The sequence below is a fragment of the Podarcis filfolensis genome (genome assembly GCF_964270895.1).
Source record: "Podarcis filfolensis genome assembly, chromosome: 1".
Taxonomy (NCBI): Eukaryota; Metazoa; Chordata; class Lepidosauria; order Squamata; family Lacertidae; genus Podarcis; species Podarcis filfolensis.
This window is the reverse complement of record NC_139604.1, coordinates 89,369,136-89,390,363: the sequence shown is the minus strand read 5'-3', so window position 1 is coordinate 89,390,363 and position 21,228 is coordinate 89,369,136. Positions and strand designations below refer to the sequence as shown.

At 42.5% G+C, this 21,228-nt stretch overlaps 1 protein-coding gene across 3 annotated transcripts in view; it reads right to left on the bottom strand.

Moving 5' to 3' along the window:
- Window positions 1–21,228, bottom strand: part of GALNT16 (polypeptide N-acetylgalactosaminyltransferase 16) — a 139,884-nt gene that overhangs the window by 54,366 nt on the left and 64,290 nt on the right. For all 3 annotated transcript variants that reach the window (XR_014546465.1, XM_083607137.1, XM_083607136.1), the window contains exons 2-3: window positions 10,919–11,094; window positions 3,846–3,944 (exon numbers count right to left, since the gene is read on the bottom strand). Coding sequence is in view for 2 of the 3 variants with exons in the window: in XM_083607137.1 (XP_083463263.1) it covers window positions 3,846–3,944; window positions 10,919–11,094 (275 nt within the window). In the remaining variant the exon portion in view is untranslated. The remainder of the gene's footprint in view (window positions 1–3,845; window positions 3,945–10,918; window positions 11,095–21,228) is intronic.

Genomic DNA, 21,228 nt, shown 5'->3' with positions numbered 1-21,228 from the left:
CCATTCCTCTGATTCAGATAATGCAAAGTCCGGGAGATATATGACTTCATGGATGATTGCCTGCTAGCCTTATACTTTACCCTTGAGTGTAGCATAGCCACGATTTACACTTTATCACCATGAGCAAAGACTTGGAGCTATAAGTATTCTCTTAACCGTAGAAGACAATGGGAATTTAATAGGAGTCAAGATTCGCTAGGTCTTAATCCTAGAACCTGTTTTGAATGCTGTGGTTTAGCTCCAGATATTTCAAAATGATGTGACTGGCAGAATGCCTCTCCCCACCCCAACTCCTAACAACCAACCCTCATTCATTCAGGGGCAGGATTAGGGGAAAGAATCTCCAGAATGGGAAGGAATTATGACCCCCTTCATTTCTAGCCCATTCCTAGTTGGAATTAGATATAAGAAACCATTTCTAGTCAGAATTGCAGTCAGGTTTAGGTGTGCTATTAAAGAATAAAAAATTATCAGGATTCATCCCTGCCCTTGCCTCAAACCTAAGGTCTCCTCAGATGAAGAGCAAAGAGAGCTGGACCCTCCAGCAGATCTCCACCCTGCAGTGATCCTGAAGTGCCATCAAACCTGATATTCCTGCCCCAGCCATGATGATTCCTACACGAACTGCCTGAGCTTCTGGCTGGCTCTTAGAACTCCCCTCATCTCCCTCAAGGGCTAGAGAGGCAGAAGAGATGGTGAGAAATGCAGGTACTTCAGAGTTTTGAAGTTCCCAGCCCATGGCGTTGCTCTGTGATTGAGACCCAAGAAAGTGTGGAATCCGCAGCTCCTATATAGGCTTACCATTTGAGTTGCTCCCTTGATTAGGGTTGCCATATTTCAAAAAGTAAAAACCAGGAGCTTTTTTAAAACACACACACACACACACACACACACAACACACACAAAAGCGATTTTTCAATTGACTTGCCTAAGATCCAGGACAAAGTGCCGCCTTTCAGAAATCCCTCCCGGACATCAATTCTGCCTTTGAAATCCAGGTAATGTCTGGACATATGGCAGCCCTACCCTTGATAAAGCAACAGCTCTCATCAACGCTCCAAGCTTCAGCCTTCCTGACCTGCGGAAATGGCCCCAAAACAACAGTCATCCAGGAATACTTGAGACCTGGCAGCTGTCATTTTGGAAAGGAAGCACTTAGATGGGCAATATATTGTATAGCTCCTGCGTTGCACTGCTGAACCCAAAAAAAGTTTGCTGGGAGCTAAGGAGCTATTCAGCTGGTGTGTGCTGTCAGTGCCTCTGCTTCGAAGGTTGGCTTTATTTTGAGGCAGTTACTGAATGGCCAGTTATTGAATTTGTTTGTTTTACTGCTGAGGGGGGCACATAAAGATTGTGGGTCTGTCCTGCCGGCCTAAGTGCCTATTGTTCGGAGCAAAAGTTTTATGCTCCCCAGGGGCAGCCTTCCCAAGACCAATACTGCCTTGCAAAAGATTTGTTCTGTTTTCTCCAGTGCGCAAAAGCATCCTTGCATTCATGAAGCCCAGCCAGGATGCACTTGAAAGAACCTCTTATTTATTCACAAAGCAGTTTTCTGCAAGACCCTAAGACCTGGAGTGAGGGAAAATAGTTCCGATGAATAATGCATCACTGCCAGAGGTGCTCTCAGCTGCCTTCCAGCTGAGATACACTCTCCCTTTCTCTCTCCCTCCCCCTTTCCCCACCTCTGTGTCCACAGAGAAAGCATTTCTCTGACCTGGAAGACTGCTTAAAGGACACTTTTAGCAAAAGTTTAATATCTCAAAGGGAGCAGAGGACATTTTCTCAGGAAACAACAACAACCCCCAAGAGTAAACAGTCTTGCTGCATTCTTTAGCCCGGAAAGATATTGGGGGAAATGGTCACTGAAAATGTTTATTTGCGGCAAAAAGAAAACCAGAAGCAGCCAAGCCAAGGATGCATGAAAAGAATATATATTAAAAATTGGATATGTCACACATGCCTGAACCCTATTCGGGGCTATGTGACCTGATGGAGACTAGGCAGGCAGACACAAGGTCTGCTAGTTTGCAGCAGAAACTGGCTGTGCCCAGCCCTGATTGGTTGCTGCTTTCTCACAAATCCCTCCTCCTGAGAAAAGTTTTTCAGCTGACTTTTTTTTTATTACATTAAAAAAATATATACTAATGGAATAATGTTGAAACAAAAACTAGAAAGGGGGAGTTAAAATAGAAAGCAGAACTTTGGGGTGTGACTCCTGTTTTTAACTGTAATTTGTACATGCACGCATAAGGACTGTGGCTTGTAAGGATCACCTTCTCAGCAATGGCACCCTGGCTGCACAATACCCACACATTATGGTTCAGCTGTGGCCAGCACCGGCCATCTTTCAGCACCAGATAAAAACCTTCCATTCTCAGTGCCTTTTGAGTTATAAGACATTTGCTGTATATTATCATTACTATTATCATCATTAAGGCTGCAGTGCCTGGAGACAGTGACCAGAGGAGGAATGACCACCAGGAGGAGTGCAGAAAGAAGAAACGCCATGGTGCATCTGCAGCAGCACAACCAGACACCTTCATTTGCCCCAGCTGCAACAAAACTTGTCTCTCCCATATCGGCCTCTACAGCCACAGCAGACACTGTAACTGTCCAACAGTCTGGCTTCACTCAAGAGGCACACTCCTCCATTGTCTCTTGAGACAGATGGATGGCAATATTATTATTATTATTATTATTATTATTATTAAAGTGCCAGAATATATGCACTGCATGAAGATCCCAGTTCAATTCTCATACCAAAATACCTCTCCCCATCACTACCACCTCTCCATCTGCTGCTTGATGCCCAATAAGTGCCCTGAATTACCCTGGGGAATTTCTCAAATATCTAAAGAGTTGTCAGGTAGAAATGCTACCTATTCTGGAATTTCATACCGTATGTTGAAGTGTTAAATTACTTTGTTACAGGGCAGAAGTATATTGTGTCCCTGCTCAAGTACATGTCATCATTCATGCTTTGCCCAGTTATAACTTGTATATTGCAGTCATATAAGATATTGGCTCAGGCACTATTGTAGCCAATGAGGTTAATCCGAGGTTCAATTATTGCTAATTGAAAACTTCTCCTGGCTTAATAAATGGTAGTCTATAAAAAAGCAGGAAAAGGAGTGAAGGCTGCAGGTTCCTCACTTGCTCCTTCTTTGCACTGACTTCAGCTTTTTAGCCCTTGTCTACTTTAATCTATTGCATTGGGGGATTTCAGTCTGTGAACCTACATAGATATGTCCTATACATGACTGATGAACATATAATCTGGTCTCTACAAAAAAACTGGGACAACCCAAAGTTCTTATGACAGCCTATTTGGAATGGTGGTAACAGCCGATGATTATAGTTTGGGGGACTTTAAATGAGTTTAAAAAGGGAATGGGATGCAGGTATATTGTTGGGAGTTGGTTTAAACAAAAACAAAACCAATTTTTGGCCCCGAGTCTCTAACACATTGATACCAATGCTGTGATTATGCAAGCAGAACCACAGTTTATGAAAGAGATGGTTGTGGATGTAGCAGGCAATATGGGTTAACTCCCATCACCAAGCATCCAGTGAACAAATGGTCTGCAGATTTATCCAAATAGAGGTTCAGGTGCTTTTTTTTGACTATCAAATGAGCTAAACAGCTAGATTGCAACCAAGTTACTTGGTAATAAATCCCACTGAGCCCAGTGGGATTTTCTTCCCACTAAATACACTTGGGACTGCAGTTTTCCAGGACAGATTTAACTCTTCTTACTCTGGAGTAAGCCTCGCTGATTTACTTCCAAGCAGGTTTGTTTAGGGCTGAAACCTCAAGTCCCGTCGGAGCTAAAAGCATGCCTTACCTTTTCACTGTGCGGAGCAAGGTGGAACGAGCCTCATTATGGAAAGTGATAATGATGCTGGTTGCCGGCAGGTCGGCCCCGTAGTGCACAGAGGCACACCTGTAACAAACAGAGAGAAACAGCATGTGATGAAATGGGGGATTTGCTAGGAAAGTAAAACTCCCAAAACTGCTGCCAAGCTCACAAAATCTCATGCACATCTTTACCAAACAGCCGATAACGGAATTTTGGTGCCCTGCCAACCTTTTCCCCATATAGCTTCTTTTATTACGGGAGTGCAATTCATCACACGCTGGCAGTGCTGACAGCAGTACTTAGTATCCATCGGATTATAACTGCCAGTAACACCAGTTAACAAGCATGTTGGTTTCAAACAGCACTAACAAAAAAAAGTTGGTATCAACCCATCCCTTTGGAATCTGCTTCACGCTCTCTCCAAAGGACCGGGAGAGGGAAATCTATGGCAATCTATGGCTCTATAGAAGCAGCTGCACTGTTGATTCCTACAAGGCCCAGCAGCAGCTGATAGGATGATGTGGCAGGACGTCTATGAATCGGCCATAATTATGGAGAAGGGGAGGTTCCAAGCTTTTATTGGTGGGAGTCACATAATGGTGCTAGTAGTACAGAGCACCGTCCAGACCAGCCCCACACCACGTGGGTTGTTGACATCATCATCATCATCATTATTATTATTAGTTCAATTTATACAATGCCCTATACCTGGAGGTCTCAAGGCAGTTCACAAACAAGACCACAACATATAAAATCAAACCAAAAACAATAGCCCATTTCCATTCGTTTCAGCTATTACTCTGCAAATAGCTCCAAAACCAGTTTCAAAATGCAGTTTCCCCTGAATTTTTTTTTACTAAAAAAAAATGGGGGGCTTGTTATTTTTAGCGAAAAATAACAAAAAGGCAATTTTTTTATACGTAAATGATCCTCAAACCAGCCAAAATTGCAGTTCATACGTCAGTTTTAAAAGCTACATTATAGAATGCACATTTAATGTACAAGCGGGTCTGTTTCACTTTGCGGTTTATGTTAACAAAAGCCCATTTTGCATATAAATGGCTTAACGTAAATTAGCAGTGTGTTAGTACACACTGTTAAAAAGTTCATGCGGCATTCCTCCCGTACAGTTACTGCACCACAGGCAAAACAAACCAGAGTCTGGCTTCTATTGTCTGAACCTGACTCATGGTTTGTTTCTTCCAAAAACCAACAAACCCATAAGCAGTCAACCAAGAACAAACTGTGGCTACCATTAATCGTTTGTTTGAGAGAGAGCAATCACAAGCCCAGGTTCAGGTGACACAACAAAGTGACTCTGACTTGTTTTCTGGGTGGTGCGGTAGCACCAGCCCACTGCACATTCTCATTAAACTATAGTTTGTTTTAAGCTATGGTTCAATGTGACACATGAACCAGGCCATTGAGACCAACAGCTGCTTTTTAGCATTGTTTGTGAAAACACTCTATTAAAGCACAGGTGAAGACATAGGGGAGAAGTGGGCATTGGCAGAGCAAGACGAAGGGCGCCAACAGATATCACAGACCCAACTTGCAGGACGGATTCAATAAGATAAAGTGCTGAAACATGAAAGGCCAGGAGACTCCAGAATAGGGGATTTTTGGAGCATGGTACAGCAAAAGAGAAGACATAGAGGGGGCATTGCAAAGGAATAGGGGTGTGACATTTGGCCAATCAGGGCTACTTTTACAGTTCCTTTTCCCCAGGAGCTGGAAAAGATAGCTGTTCTGCCCAGGACTTATTTGAACTATATATTGCTCTAGCATTTATTAGTATTGGTTTATGGCTATCACTAAACTGCTACTATTTTTTATCCCAATGTTCATTGCTATTGTTTTATGGCCGCTCTAAGTGACAACTATTTTTTAACGCAGCATTTTATTACTGTGACAGTGGCCTATTACTGCAATTTCTAAGCATAAAAAGACGCTCTGATGAAGGGTAAGTGGAAGAACTAGAATCAGGCACAAGACACATTATGTATATCATTGCACTAATTCACATTTTCTTTTTCTGCTGCTTTTTTAAAATGCTATTAAGGCCACATGATATAGAGAAATGACAGGCATTTTTATTTTCCAGAGGGATAGCCCTCATAGGAAGTCTTGTGGCTCCTTAAAGACTAACAAATTTATTATGGTATAAGCATTCATGAACTATAATCCACTTAGTCCACTTCAGCATAGGCATGAAGTGTTATCCTGAGTTACAGGCATATCTCACACACACACACACACACACACACACACACACACGCTCTGTGGGGTGGAGGCTGTTTGCGGATCATAAACAACAGAGAGAGTAGACAGACAGGCAGTGATAATTACATAATTAACAGTTGCAATTTGCATAACAGTTGCTAATAATACAGATATCCTGGCATTGGTAAGCCAATTAACATATGTAATGTGCTAAAAATCATTTGTCTTGGTTCACTCCACAAGTTATAGCATTGAACCACTTGATGCATTGTTAATTCTGCAGTTTTGCATTGCTGCCTCCCTCCTGAAGGTCCTTTGCTACTTTAAGGGAAATTGCGGGTGTCGTTGGAGGCTGAAAAGTGCCCCTACTAGCTTTTGAATATTACCATGTCTGGTGTCAGATTTGTATCTGTTTATTATTTTGCATAAATACTGTTCTGTTTGTTCTATGTAGATTTTAGATGAGTGTGTGTGTGTGTGTGTGTGTGTGTGTGTGTGTGTGTTTCACATGGGAAGATGAGAAGGCGAATTAAACCCCTATTATTGTTGTTGTGAATAGCATTATTAGGTCCTGTAATAGTGTTGCGTGTGGACAAAGTTGGCATCTGGGTCTGCCGCAGGGGCAGGTAGCCTGTTGTTGTCAATGTGTGGGTGTTTTTTGCTGGGGGGCTATCAGTAAGCAAGTACAGTCATACCAGCAAAACTGTCTATCTGAGGGCAGTGTCACTGAAGATACTTGGAGCAGTTTCAGCTGATGTTCTGGTTTTCTCTTCTGTCCTGGTGTTGATTGTTCATGGTTACTTTTTAGTGTTACATTTCCTTGTAAAATGGGTTTTATCTGATAGTCTGCTAATTTAAGTATTGCAAATAGTGGAGCTTGTATTTCCAATCCAAAGGTAGTGCATGGTATAGTACCGTATATGGCTTTGTGGTTTGTTTTTTTAAATGAAAAAGCAGTACAGTGGTACCTCGATTTATGAACTTAATACATTCCAGAAGTCTGTTCTTAAACCGAAACCATTCTTAAACTGAGGCGCGCTTTCCCTAATGAGGCCTCCTGCCACCGGTGCCCTTCCACCATTCGGCTTCCGTTCTTAGACCGAGGTAAAGTTCGCAAACCGGGACACTACTTCCGGTTTTGTGGAGTTCGTAAACAGAATAGTTAGTAAACAGGACTGTTCCTAAACCAAGGCACTACTGTATCTGAATATCCAAATAAATATTACAGTTCATCCTCATCCTCAGTGTGGAGGATGTAATACTGACCTTCTTGATAGTGTGTTGTACATGTTATAAAGTGCTATACAGTATAAAGCCTCTTAAACGCTTAAGAGCCAGTGGTGTGATCTAGTGGTTTGAGTGCTGTTCTAGCACTCAGGGTATTGGGTTCAGTCAGGACGTTCCTTGTGTGACCATGAGCCAGTTACGATTTCTCGGCCTTGCCTACCTCACAGAGTTGTGAGGAGGATACATTGAAAAGGAGAATGATGTGCATCACACTGAGCTTTGTGGAGGAAGGGCAATATAAAGAATAATGGTGTCATAATAATCAGCAGTTAAGGGGGTTTTCACGTATGCCTGTGAAAGCACTCTAGGGACCTGAATCCAGCAGCTTGGCATGGGCAATACAGCATATACCTAGCTTGGTTCCAGGTAAACCAGGCATTTTCAGGTAAACATGGCATTTCCATAGCACATCCACACTTAAAAGTTATATACAAAACATTAAAAAAGCACAATGAAGCCCAACAAACCCAGCTAAACAATACCCTAGTCCAATATTCAGTTCAGCAGCCTCAGCTTTTGTAGCTGGAGTCAGTCAGAGCCCTCCCCTCCCAGGTCGGGTAGAAAAAGGCCTGCAAGATAGGGAGCTATTCTTCCAGGACTCACAACCAAGATCTCAAGTTGTAGGGAACAGCTGACTTTTTCTTTTTTTTTCTTTTTACCTTCACAACTTTGAATTTTGTATTCCATGGGGGGGGGGGCAACGATAATTTTGTGAAGACACTAACAAAACACTCAGATTTCAAATGTATGGTCTCCAGGTATTTGTCAGCAATCTCAAGACCCCATCTGTATCTTAACACAGTATATTAACACAGTATCTGAGGAGATTTCACCCCTCCCATATCCAATAATGTGCTGATGTTCTCTGCTGATTCTTCAGAGAGGAGGGGCGGTTTCTGCTCTCTACTTATTCCGCTCCAGCCTCACATCAAAGTGTCGGAGAGAGAGAGAGACTGAGTGTTAGAGAGAGATCGTGTGTATAGATAAGGTTGCTGCTAAGAGCAGCTGCAGACAGTGCAGTTCAGCATTTCAGTTTAGACCTCATTTAGCTCTGTATATAGTTGTGTATTATACTTGTAGATAGAATAAAGAAGATATTCTACAGAGCTGCTCTCCGAGTCGTTTATACTCTGCTATACTCTGATATACTCTGCTGTGCGACGACTGTTTTCTTGTAGAAGTGAATCCGGTGCTCACAACTCTAAGCTGTGAGTCCACAGCACTTTGACCTGTTCCTGTGCAGAAAGTGGTCTCTGGAAGTGCTACCCAGCTTGCCTAGCCCAGTCGGGGCTGAGTGGATGAGTCCAGTTGGTGACACTGGCTCAAGGGCGATGCTAACAGTATCATACCGCTTTAAACAGTCATGGTTTCCCTCAAAGAATCCTGGGAACTAGTCCATGAAGGGTGCTGTTAGGAGACCCCTATTCCTCCCAGAGAGCTACAATTCTCAGAGTTCCCTGAGGACCACTCAGAGGACCACTCTGGTATTTACAGTTCTGTTAGGGAAATAGGGGTCTCCTAATAACTCTTGGCACCCTTAACAAACTACAGTTCCAAGGTTTCTGTGTGGGAAGCCATGACTGTGGTATAATAGTGCTGTAAATGTATGTTGCAAATGGGGGCCTGAATTGTTGAAGTATTCATATCCTGCTCTTGGCTTTATGCTAGATAGACCTGCCAACTCAATTGCTTTGAACAGTAGCCTGCTGATAATAAAAGCAATCTACAGTCCAAAGCCTCAGAGTCTTATCTGCCACCTCATCTCTTTCAAATAATCTTATCTCCTGATGCACTTAAATAACTGTGAACTGGTAAATGCTGAGATGCTTTCCTCTAACATCATTCTTTAGCTTACAATTCAGCGGAGATAGCAATGCCTCGAATTATCTGCGGATGGATGGGGAAAATATTCAGTCCTTCAGCTCTTTTGTACAGCTGCCGGTCCAATCTTCAACAGTCCAGTCTTGCAACGACTTGCAAGGTATTTAGAAAGGGTATGGAAATCAAGGCTTGTACTTAGTTTCTGTTTGTGAATGCATAATGCAGTGGAGAAATGTGAGAAACGGCAGTGAGGTACGCTGGAGAAATGGAAGAATATACACACAACACAGTGGGGAAATCGACAATAATCTGGTGTCTACAGGTTTAAAACAGGATTGTGAGCAGTAGCTTCAAAACAACAATAATGAAGACTCATATTGGTACTCATGTTTCCATTCTCAGAAATTGCTCTCTTTGGCTGAAGTGGGGCGGACGTGAGTGTACATAGATTTTTTCACGTATTTCTGATTTTCTTCTAACTGGTCATATAATGAATGTCCTAAAGCAAAATTTGTGAAAGAATGAACAAAAATCCATATTTTAAAAATCAATATCAGTATCCAGCTCAGATGCCTCATGCAGCAACTGAATTGAAAACACAGCACTCATATCTCAGTTTAATAAGCTGAGGTATGAATGAGCTTGTTGCCTGTGCATAAAGCCCCTTCATTCCTCTTTTCAATTAAACCAAGAAGACATAGTTTCTACTTTTGTCTGAACTAGGAAACTAAGGGTTACCAGCCAAAAGTCTAACCCAGTTCCATACCCTAGTTTAGGGTCCTGGCTTGTTCCAAAAGTGGCAATTACATGTAAAAGCATTAGCCTGCTGCAGCATTTCATGAAGAATAATTAACATTTAAAAGGAACTTATCCACTGTGCTGGTCTAAGCAAAACAGTACTAAAAACAATCAATATGAAAAAGCAACAGTGACACAAAGTTAATCAAAATCAGCATAAAACCACACAATAGCATGAAATCAGTAATTAGCACTTCAAACCAACAAGAGATGACAAAATAGTTCTTAGAGCTAAAAGCATGAAATGTTAACCATCTGGGAGAAGATAAAGGTATTCACCTGGTGGAGAAAAACCTGGTGCGAGGCAAGTCCCTGGGGAGAGTATTCCATAAGCAAGGAACCACCCCCAATAAGACCCTCCTCTTCCTTTGAAACCACCTACCTCACTTCAGGAGGTGGAGGAACCTAGAGAGGCATCTCCAGTTAAGGTCTTACAGTCGGGGCAGCTACAAATGCAAGGAGGTCATCTTCTGGGTATCCCAAGCAGTTTGTTTTGCACCCTCCACATAGAGGCTGAAACACTTAAATTCTCAACCGCAATCTCACTGCCAGCCTGCCCCATGCACCAACCGTCCAGGTTGGCAGGAGAGACCCTGCTGTTGCAAGAACAGCTCCATGGCACCATGCCAACAAGTCCTACTTCCACAAAACTATAGACAATTTGTTTCCAGTTAGGTTCTGCAGACATGGCTGGAACTATGGCCAGCTTACATGTTTAAAATGCCTGTTCTTTGCATTGCATGCGGTCTTAATAATCTTTGCATGTTCAAAACAGAAAAGGAAAGCTTGTGCTAGGGGAAAAAGGACCTTCTTAGCTTTACCTGTGAACACTACTTTTGTCTTCCTCACAGGAAAGATGACTCAAGGATTGGCAAAGATAGTCTAGCACAAGGTGATGGTTTGTAAACGGCAGCAGTCTGATACAGTACCTGTAATGCCTCGTGTCTCGAATGGGCCGGTCGCTGCTGAGCTTGTCACTCTCTAACTGATTGAAGGCATGTTGCCGATAAGGATCTTCTCCGGCCTTCAGCAGCTTTGAGGAGACATATGCCTTTTCATCAAAACCCCGTAAGCCACTTTTCTCTGCTTGTGGTGGCTTGGATGCCTAGAGGGATGCAAGACCAAGATTTAGTTCTGTGTATGAAATCAGAGCTTTTTAGGACCTATTTTACATAATATAGACCTTTCTATACCAAGACCACATTGCATGGCAATGACCTCAAGGACAAACTCAAAGAAGATGGTGTCTAGGTAATTATCCTGCTACACAATGACCATGTAATTTCTTATGCTCATGACAGGAGAAAGGACTATTTTTCTCCTTCTACTCCATCGACTGAGGGTGTCTCCACATTCACTATTTTGCGGGTAGGATTCAAGTGTATACTGGAAATGTAGGCTTGCCCAATTAAAGTGGACTAAAATTGCACAAAACAAATCCATATAACCGCCACCCCTCTACCCTTATATAGGAGCAAATTCTCTTTTTTTCAAATTTTCAAATTAATTTTCCACATTTATCACAAACATAACACATAAAACACACAAAAGAAAATACATTACAGTACTAAAGAGAAATAAAACAAAAATAAAAGACTTATTACTTCTAAAACTCAATTTAACTTTCATTGTCAACTGACTCCCTCAAATCCCCTCTAACTGAATTTCATTGAATCACTTTGTAACAGTTCTCCAAAATCATATTTCTCATAAAATTAACTCCTTCAATTTTCTATCCTCTTCTCTTTTCTTAATAATCTAGTCCATAATCTTTTACAATTCATTCTCATTCTAATCCTAGGCCTGTTTGGCACTTTCAAGTAACTTCTAACATCTTATATTACAATATTTGGCTAAATATTCTTTCAATTTCTTCCAATCTTCTTGATGCTCCTCTTCCTTCTGGTCGCAGATTCTTCCAGACAGGTCAGCCAGCTCCAAAAAGTCCAACATCTTCATCTGCCATTCTTCTACTGAGATAGGAGCAAATTCTCAATTTGGTTTTCATAATTCCTCAAATCAGCATGCTATGCTTATTTTTTTGTGGGGAGGGGAAACTGTACTTTTTAAAATGTTAAAGTGCAACACATCTGCACATGACTCGGTAGAACACAGTTTCAACCTGCAGTTGAGTGCTGGTTTAGGTCTGGGAAAGAAATCAATCATCCTTGCCCCCCCCCCAGAACAGTTGCCTCCCCTCTGATTGGATTTTCCAAAAAAACGAAAGGCCAGGAGCCTGACTGCAACACTGGGCACTATCTCAGCCATTCCCAACCTGGTGCCCTCCAGATGTTTTGGACTATTGCATGCTGACTGAGGCTGATGAGAGCTTTAGTCCCAAACATCTGGAGGGTACCAGGTTGGCAAAGGCTACACTATCTGGTGTGGAGACCTGGCTGAGCACTGTCAAAGTGTCCACTAAGATGCTCAAAGACTCTGTAATAGGAAGTACACAATTTACAGTCCCATACAAACATGATGTGGTAAGTACCCCGCCACTTGCCTTGTTTGAACAATGCCCCCCCTTGTTGGTACAATAGACACTTTCTCCTCACCCCAGGCTGAAATGAGTGTGGTTGCTACAATAAAGGAGACCTAAAATTGTTCTGCGCTGCATAGAAAGGGTGATTGATTCCACAGTCCTGAAAGCTTTTCTCGGAAGTACAGCTTCACTGAGAGAAAGCAGAGTGCACAAATGAAGAAAAATATTTGTTAAAATGGCAGAAGAAAGCCATTTTTGAGCCTGTTGTCAGTAACTGCTCACACACCCACAGAGAAGAAAGCCAGTGTAATAAAATGAACAGCCTTGGAAAATGCATCCTATTTTGATTCACAGAACACAGAAGACACATCTTTTCTTCCAGCTCTAACGATCCCAGCGTTGTTGGGTTTTTTAGCTTTAGCACATTTAAAATAGCTTATTTTCAATATGGCTGTTGTACAATTGACTGTTCAGCAGAGGATAATGCCAACATTTAAAAACTATCCATGGGAACGTGGGAGGACAATAAGACGTGAGCAGCATACAGCTTTTACCCCCTCTAATGTACTGAAGGGGACTGGAATTTTGAAGGGGAAAATAGCATAAGCTAATATGATTCCTTAACCAATAGGAGGTAGTGCTTTTTTGTGTAGGGTCCTCTCAGGCTTGAGGGCAGATGGCTGTGGGCTCAACAGAGCCCTAGCTGTCATATCACCATGAGTGTGCCACCCATATATTCACCTCCAGTTTTTACACATATTGCTCATGGGGGTCATAACTCCTTCACTTCTTAATTTTTCACATTTATGTCCTATTTTCCCTCCAAACAGTATATATAAGGTGATCTAATTTTATCTTCTTTACTACAGTGGGTGATTCCAGGCAGGTGTTCATAACGGGATGGTATTCCTCATGCATGTAAGTTTAGTTTAGCTTTTGCTGCATTGTGGTTGGCATCAAAATGCCAGCCCTTATTCCCTCTCCCACCTGCCCCCAATTTTATTCAGAAAACCCAATAAATTAAAAAATAATCCCTGTTGCCAATTATCTGTTTGTGATACCTACATAACCTATTTTGCAGTATTAAGCCCCTGTATTTGGTACTCACTACCAGACTGGCTAGACTGTAATAGTGAAGTCCTACCTGAGGGCTCATCAACACTTCATAATGTTTCAGGGTTTTTTAAAGTCTAAAATTCAAATATTATAAAACCGAACACAAATACCACTTACTGTGCACAGCCACTGTTAGAGACATTGGCTTCTGAAGAAATGTAAACATAACGGGTGGTCAAATTATCTGCCTCTCACATGGAGAGACAAAGCATCAAAGAACATCCAGAACAGTGAAACAAATAATTGGAGAACATGATGGGGGGGGTGAACTCTGGAAAAAACAAATTGTGAACAGATCATTCACAAACATGGATTTCGAATTAGTCATGACTCCCCAGACTAAATTGGGCTGTGTAGGTTCTATACTTCCTGTGCTTCATATTCATCTATTATTGTTGTGCTCTTTTCCATGAGAGATATGAATTGTGCAAATATTGCTTTGTGTTTGTGGGTGGGTGGGTGGTTTTTTTAAATAATAATAAAAACCTAACATGTTCTCTATCTCTGAATACAGTTATCTTTTGTACCATAGAATTCAACACGAGTGACCTCCACTGTGACACTAGATTTTTTAAAGCCTGCCCTAAAAAAACATTGGCTATTTGATGATAACTGTCACCCAGACACTTCGGGTCCAGACTAGATGTTTTCCGGCTGCCACATGCAACAGTCTCCCTCAAGTGTGTTTTTAATGACAAATAGCTGGAGCAGAGTGCAAGTTTCAATGGCAGAATGGCTGGGGGAAGATGTTGCCTCAGCCATTTCCCACTGAATTCACATGTTCTGCTGAACTCAGATCCAAACTGTCTCTCTCTCTACATGTGTACAAGTGATTGTCTGAAAGGGTATACACTTGTAGATTTGTGTAGCAGCGGAGAAGGGGGGGCAATTGATGGAGCAGCAGCACCAGGGGATGGACTCTTTCTCTCACACTCTTCCTAATTGAAATCCCTTGCCTCAGAAACTTGTAATAGCCTCAGAGGCAAAATCTGGGCGCCCATCTTCCTGCCCCACCCCCAGAAAAGGCAAATAGCAGCCTGGGAGTATGTGTGACCTTGAATAATTTTTTCCCACTCCCCACACAAGGCTGGTTTCAAGCTTTAAAAGAAGGTTGTCAAGAGATCTGACCAGACATGTGTCATGTGTATGTCAGTCAACAAGTGACTGCTGTTGAATTTTAGGGTGGCCAATTATGCCTTGCCAAGAAAGGATTTGCATCACTAAAAAGGGTGGGCACCAAATTTGCATAAAATCTGCATGGGGCTAATTCTCACCCTCCCCATCTAAAAACAAAACAAACAAATTTCTATCAACATTAGGTTTAGAAATTTCAAAATGAACAAGCAAACAAATGAAACTAATTACATTTTAGGCCTGCATTCATTTAATCTATTAGCAAAAGATTTCTGCTACCCCCACACAGCCAGATTTTTCTACCCAAAGATTAGGAGAGAAACCACGTCTTTCATTCTCTAAGAAGGGAGATGCATGAACATTTTCTGTGGCAGTGGCAGTGCTGTAGCAAGTCTCCTGGAGCCATTATAGACAAATGGTTTCATCTAATTCAGCTAGAAACTGTGGCTCTTGCATTACTACTGACATTTAAAGAAAATAACATTTGGAGTGGCTTTCAGCCAAAACTGTTTTCGGGCACCACGTGCTCAGCTAATTGCTCGGCTTTTCATATTCTAAGCACCATTATGAGCCTCCCTTGACATTCTTTCCAAACCTAAAACTTCTAATGAAACCAATGGAAATTCAAATACTCAGGGAGAAATAAGAGCAGTGAGAGGTAACCAGCTGGATTCAAGTTGGTACTACTGGGAAAACCAATTGCCATGAAAAATGAGAGTGAACCAGCTTCTTCTCTATCCATGACTAAGCCAAATACTCTGTGGTTGGAATCCTTTATCTCCTGATTAAATGCAACAGGCATGTCAGTGAAAATGTATATCAACTATAGTGAGATTTTCTAAAATTAAAAGGTGTACACCTTTACGCCTCTGTCCTAGAGCTTTTTTAATCGACTAAACCAAAAGGTCACGTCCCAGCAGAAAAACAGGTAGTGTAATTGGTTTTTTGAGTAGTCATCTGGGGATTACAAGCCTGGTAGATGAAGGGAACGCAGTGGATGTAGCCTACCTTGATCCCAGCAAGGCATTTGACAAGGTGCCCCATGATATTCTTGTAAAGAAGCTGGTAAAATGCGGTCTTGACTATGCTGCCACTCAGTGGATTTGTAACTGGCTGACTGACCGAACCCAAAGGGTGCTCATCAATGGTTCCTCTTCATCCTGGAGAAGAGTGACTAGTGGGGTGCCACAGGGTTCTGTCTTGGGCCCGGTCTTATTCAACATCTTTATCAACGACTTGGATGATGGACTCAAGGGCATCCTGATCAAATTTGCAGATGACACCAAACTGGGAGGGGTGGCTAACACCCCAGAGGACAGGATCACACTTCAAAACGACCTTGACAGATTAGAGAACTGGGCCAAAACAAACAAGATGAATTTAAACAGGGAGAAATGTAAAGTATTGCACTTGGGCAAAAAAAATGAGAGGCACAAATACAAGATGGGTGACACCTGGCTTGAGAGCAGTACATGTGAAAAGGATCTAGGAGTCTTGGTTGACCACAAACTTGACATGAGCCAACAGTGTGACGCGGCAGCTAAAAAAGCCAATGCAATTCTGGGCTGCATCAATAGGAGTATAGCATCTAGATCAAGGGAAGTAATAGTACCACTGTATTCTGCTCTGGTCAGACCTCACCTGGAGTACTGTGTCCAGTTCTGGGCACCACAGTTCAAGAAGGACACTGACAAACTGGAACGTGTCCAGAGGAGGGCAACCAAAATGGTCAAAGGCCTGGAAACGATGCCTTATGAGGAACGGCTAAGGGAGCTGGGCATGTTTAGCCTGGAGAAGAGGAGGTTAAGGGGTGATATGATAGCCATGTTCAAATATATAAAAGGATGTCACATAGAGGAGGGAGAAAGGTTGTTTTCTGCTGCTCCAGAGAAGCGGACACGGAGCAATGGATCCAAACTACAAGAAAGAAGATTCCACCTAAACATTAGGAAGAACTTCCTGACAGTAAGAGCTGTTTGACAGTGGAATTTGCTGCCAAGGAGTGTGGTGGAGTCTCCTTCTTTGGAGGTCTTTAAGCAGAGGCTTGACAACCATATGTCAGGAGTGCTCTGATGGTGTTTCCTGCTTGGCAGGGGGTTGGACTCGATGGCCCTTGTGGTCTCTTCCAACTCTATGATTCTATGATTCTATGAAAGGTTGCCTATATCTGTGGAAAGCAAAGTTCAGAACCTTCTAGAACTTCCTGATTAAAAGTTTTGGTGAGAACCTTCAAGGCACATGCTAAAGGTGAATGGCTCCTTTCCTAATGATCACTAGCATGAAACATACCTTTTTCAAAGATGCCACACACTGAGTCAACCTCTTCATCAAACTATCCACTACAACCCCAAAGTCCTCGTTCGGTCCAGACACCATGAGCGTCTTACTTGGCTACAAGTGATCGCCAAAGAATTAGATATGTGAAATTAAGATTTTTTTTGCTCCAACATGCATCACTTTACAGTTGTTTACATTGAATCACATTTGCCATTTTATTGTCTATTCACTTAGCTTGGAGAGATCCTTTTCTAACTGATATTTTTATATTGTTTTAATTCTATTACTGTGATTACTTTTTAATAATAATCTTTTCTATGTTTTAAACTTTTTCGATTTTATCTCTGTGTTGTTGTTTTTTAATCTATAAGTCTCATAGAGTCCCAGTCTGGAAAAAGGTGAGCTATAAGTAAATATAATAATAATATTTTTTTAGTCTTACTGTCCTACTCTCTACTTCATGTTACATAAACAGTTCCTGATGCACAAAATCCATCTCTTCTCTTATTCTATAACTGCTTACCTTACTCAGGAGTCTTTGGTGAGGGACTTTGTCAACAGCTTTTTGAAGGTCCAAGCAAGTACACAATGTCAGTCACCTCTATCTATATGCTTGCTGACACTCTCAAAGAACTCTAATATGTTGGTAAGCAGGGCTTATTCCTTCAGAAGCCATGCTGCTTCTGCTTCTGCAAGGCTTGTTCTGCTGGACCCACTCTATTCTCTTGACCATTATTTGTCATAACTGATTTTAATATTGTGCTTTTAAATGGTTGCAGCTCACCTTGGAACTTCATGCTGAAAGGCAGGTAAGAAATCTAATGAATGAATGAATGATCAAGCTCCCGTATGTGCCATATAAGAGCAACTGTACAAGAGATGGGACAGAGAAGGAAAGAGCAGAGAGGCCCCTATGGGCCTTCCAAGTCTGAGTCACAGAGTTTGGTGCAATCCTGTTGCGAGGAGAGAGAACCAATGCATACAGGGAGGGAGTGCATCAGGAATCATTATAGCATATGGACAAAATTGAAACAAAGAAAGAATTACTGTTGGAATCAAATCAAAGGTGACTGCTCTAGAAAGAGAAAGTAAATGTCAGAAGACTGAACAACGTACAAATGTTCAAGCCTTTCCACATCTTACATTGGTATTATCATACAATTTTGTACCACTATGAGATCTGGCTTACACTTCCTACTTTAGGAAGGAAAAAGACTTTCCCTCTGATCAGGCCTTTTATTTGCCTCAACTGCTAGAGTTTATTCAGTTTATTAGGATTCAGCACAGCATTCCCATTATCTGTTCATCCTGCATACTTGTGCTTCCTTATTCCTGCTTGGGTTGATAGCATCAGTGGCCATTATCTCCTCACTGTTATACAGAGCAGAGATTATTTTCAATTACCAGAATCCCGAGAACTGTGCTATGTGTAAGTCTGAAGCCGTAAATGTCTAATTTTTATGATGTTTGAATGAACTTGCCACTTTCTAAAATGGAGTACTCAATCTTATTAGTTGTGTGAAAAGAAAAGTACTGTTGGGGTGGATAAAAGCTTTCAAATATGCAAAAACCAGCTATATGCTGGGATGATAAGAACTGGTGTTTTCAGTGGCTATTAGGACAAGGAATGCGGCTGAATGATAAAGGAAAGACTGAAGAAGAATTGTCACATCAGAACAATCAGGCAATGGAATTACGGAATAATCAGGGCTTTGCATATCCTGAGCCGATACGAGTCAAAATTCTGTGCCAGAAAAATAAAATGTGATGTAAGCAATGTCCATGGCCATACTAAATTTGCACCCCAAGGAAGCAGGGCTGTCAATAGGAAAGGTATAAGACACAAGCAAGCATAGCCAAATCCTTCCTAGGATGAAAAGGCTGAATTCTCTTCTGCCTGAAATGGGTTATCATCAGATCCTACTGTAGCCAGAGTTTTAGGAATAAAAAAACTGTTTTGGTTCAGTTTGAAATACAGTGTTGCCCGCAGCAAGGATTTATTTATTTATAAAAGTGCATCTATATCAAGGCGATATACACTAAAAACGTAGAACATCATCTGATTCTTTAAACACACACACACACAAATAGTAATAAAATATAACAAATAAAAAATTAAACAGCTGCAAAGGCCCGCCGGCACAACCAAGTTTTCAAGAGGTGCCTGAAAGTAAAAACTGAGCATGCTTGTTGACTGTTACTGGCAATGGTAAACATCCAACCTCTGGTAGAGGCCATCAGGCCCCTGTAGGGGGTAACTAATGGTGCTTCACAGTACAGTACCTTTTTTTCGAGGAAAAACGGTATCGGTACTCACCAGGTTCGTAGCGATCCGCCTTCCACTCTTGCCCTTTTCACAGGGGGCAAATCATGGGACCCCCCCAAAATGTTCGCCACCCGATAAGCCAGACAAGCAGTCGCCTGCCCTGCCCCATCTCCTCACAGTGGCTAGGCCTCACTGTAGCAGCGCCGCCAACTAGCTGGGCACTCATGGGCTCACAGGGACTGCATCCACCCCCCTATGCCCCAGGCTTCTTTTTTTGCCCTCCTTCCATGCCCACCAAAAGCTCCAGGCCCCACCCACTGCCAGCTAAAGGGTGGAAAGGCAGTGTGCATGCGTGACAGCCAGGCTCCTGTGCCATGGGCACCTCTGAAGCCTTGCTCTAATGCAAGGCTGGGAAGGGCAAGGGGATAAAAGCATTGATGCTTGCCTTTCCACCTAAACAGCCTTTTCTTAGCATCTGGGCATGGGGGATGAGGGCGGGAACGGTAGAATCATAGAGTTGGAAGGGAACATGGAGATCATCGCAAGATTGAAGGAGGGATGTGCCAGTACTGTGTACAGTTGAGTACCACCAGAAAAAAGCCCTGGATGATCTCAGTGATGGAGCTGGCACATAAGGGCTCTAGGAATCCTTAAGGTATCCTGGGCCCAAGTTGTATATCAACACAAGAAACCTGAAACTTGTCAATTAATGTTCTGGTCAATAAAGGTAAAGGTAAAGGGACCCCTGACCATTAGGTCCAGTCGTGGTAGACTCTGGGGTTGCGGCGCTCATCTCGCTTTATTGGCCGAGGGAGCCGGCGTACAGCTTCCAGGTCATGTGGCCAGCATGACTAAGCCACTTCTGGCAAACCAGAGCAGCGCACGGAAATGCCGTTTACCTTTCCACCGGAGCAGTACCTATTTATCTACTTGCACTTTGGCGTGCTTTCGAACTGCTAGGTTGGCAGGAGCAGGGAACGAGTAACAGGAGCTCACCCCGTTGTGGGGATTCGAACCGCCGACCTTCTGATCGGCAAGTCCTAGGCTCTGTGGTTTAACCCACAGCGCCACCCGTGTCCCTGCTCTGGTCAATGGTCTACATCAAATATGCTTTGAATAGCCCAGGGTCCAGGTTAGAGCCTGGAGTGGCTCCAGTTTCTAAATCATCTTCTCTCTTTGTTTCAGATGCGGGTCCACATAGCTGGCTCAAGACATTTTGCTGCCCAAGGGAGAGCAGCAAATGGTACCCTCCACAGTGCATATAGATGCATAGCACTCAAGGCTAGTCAGAAAATCCCACTGGGGCATCTCTCCTCCCTGGCAGTAGCAATGCAACACAGCAACCATTTGCAGCCCTTTCATGACACATAAAATGAGCTGCCCAAGGTGGCTGCCTCACTCTGCTAATGGTAAAGCCGGGCCTGAAGCAGCACTCATCTTTCTCCCACTTTGGCCTCAGTACTCTGCATCAGAGCTGTGCAATGTATAATCATATTAATAATAATAATAATTCTGCAACAGCAGCATTGCACTCTTGCAAGCAATCATTTTCTTTTGAAAGTCTAGTGAAATAGGTACTTGAGTACAAAGGTGCTTCACACTTTATTTGGGTAGCTTTACAGTGATACAACAGTTAAAGTGATTCAGACTCAGGAAGGGGTTTACATCAGAATCCCCTCTGAAAATGAAGGGAGGTAATTCATTTGAGCAGTACCACGGAAGGTGCTTTTAAGGTCTGACTTGGAGACTCCTGTCAAATATAGCCTGCAAGTCAAACAGGTTCCCCACCCTGATCTGTAAGAAATAGTGATTCTAATAATTCTCAAACGGTGTTTTGTGGATAACCTCCACTCACCTTCTCAGCCATATATGTACCCCCTCTTCCCTCTCTCTCCTTCCACTTCCTCCTTCAGCTACTGAGTACTGCGAAGAACTAACTTCTCAAAACTCAGGGTTGACGGTGT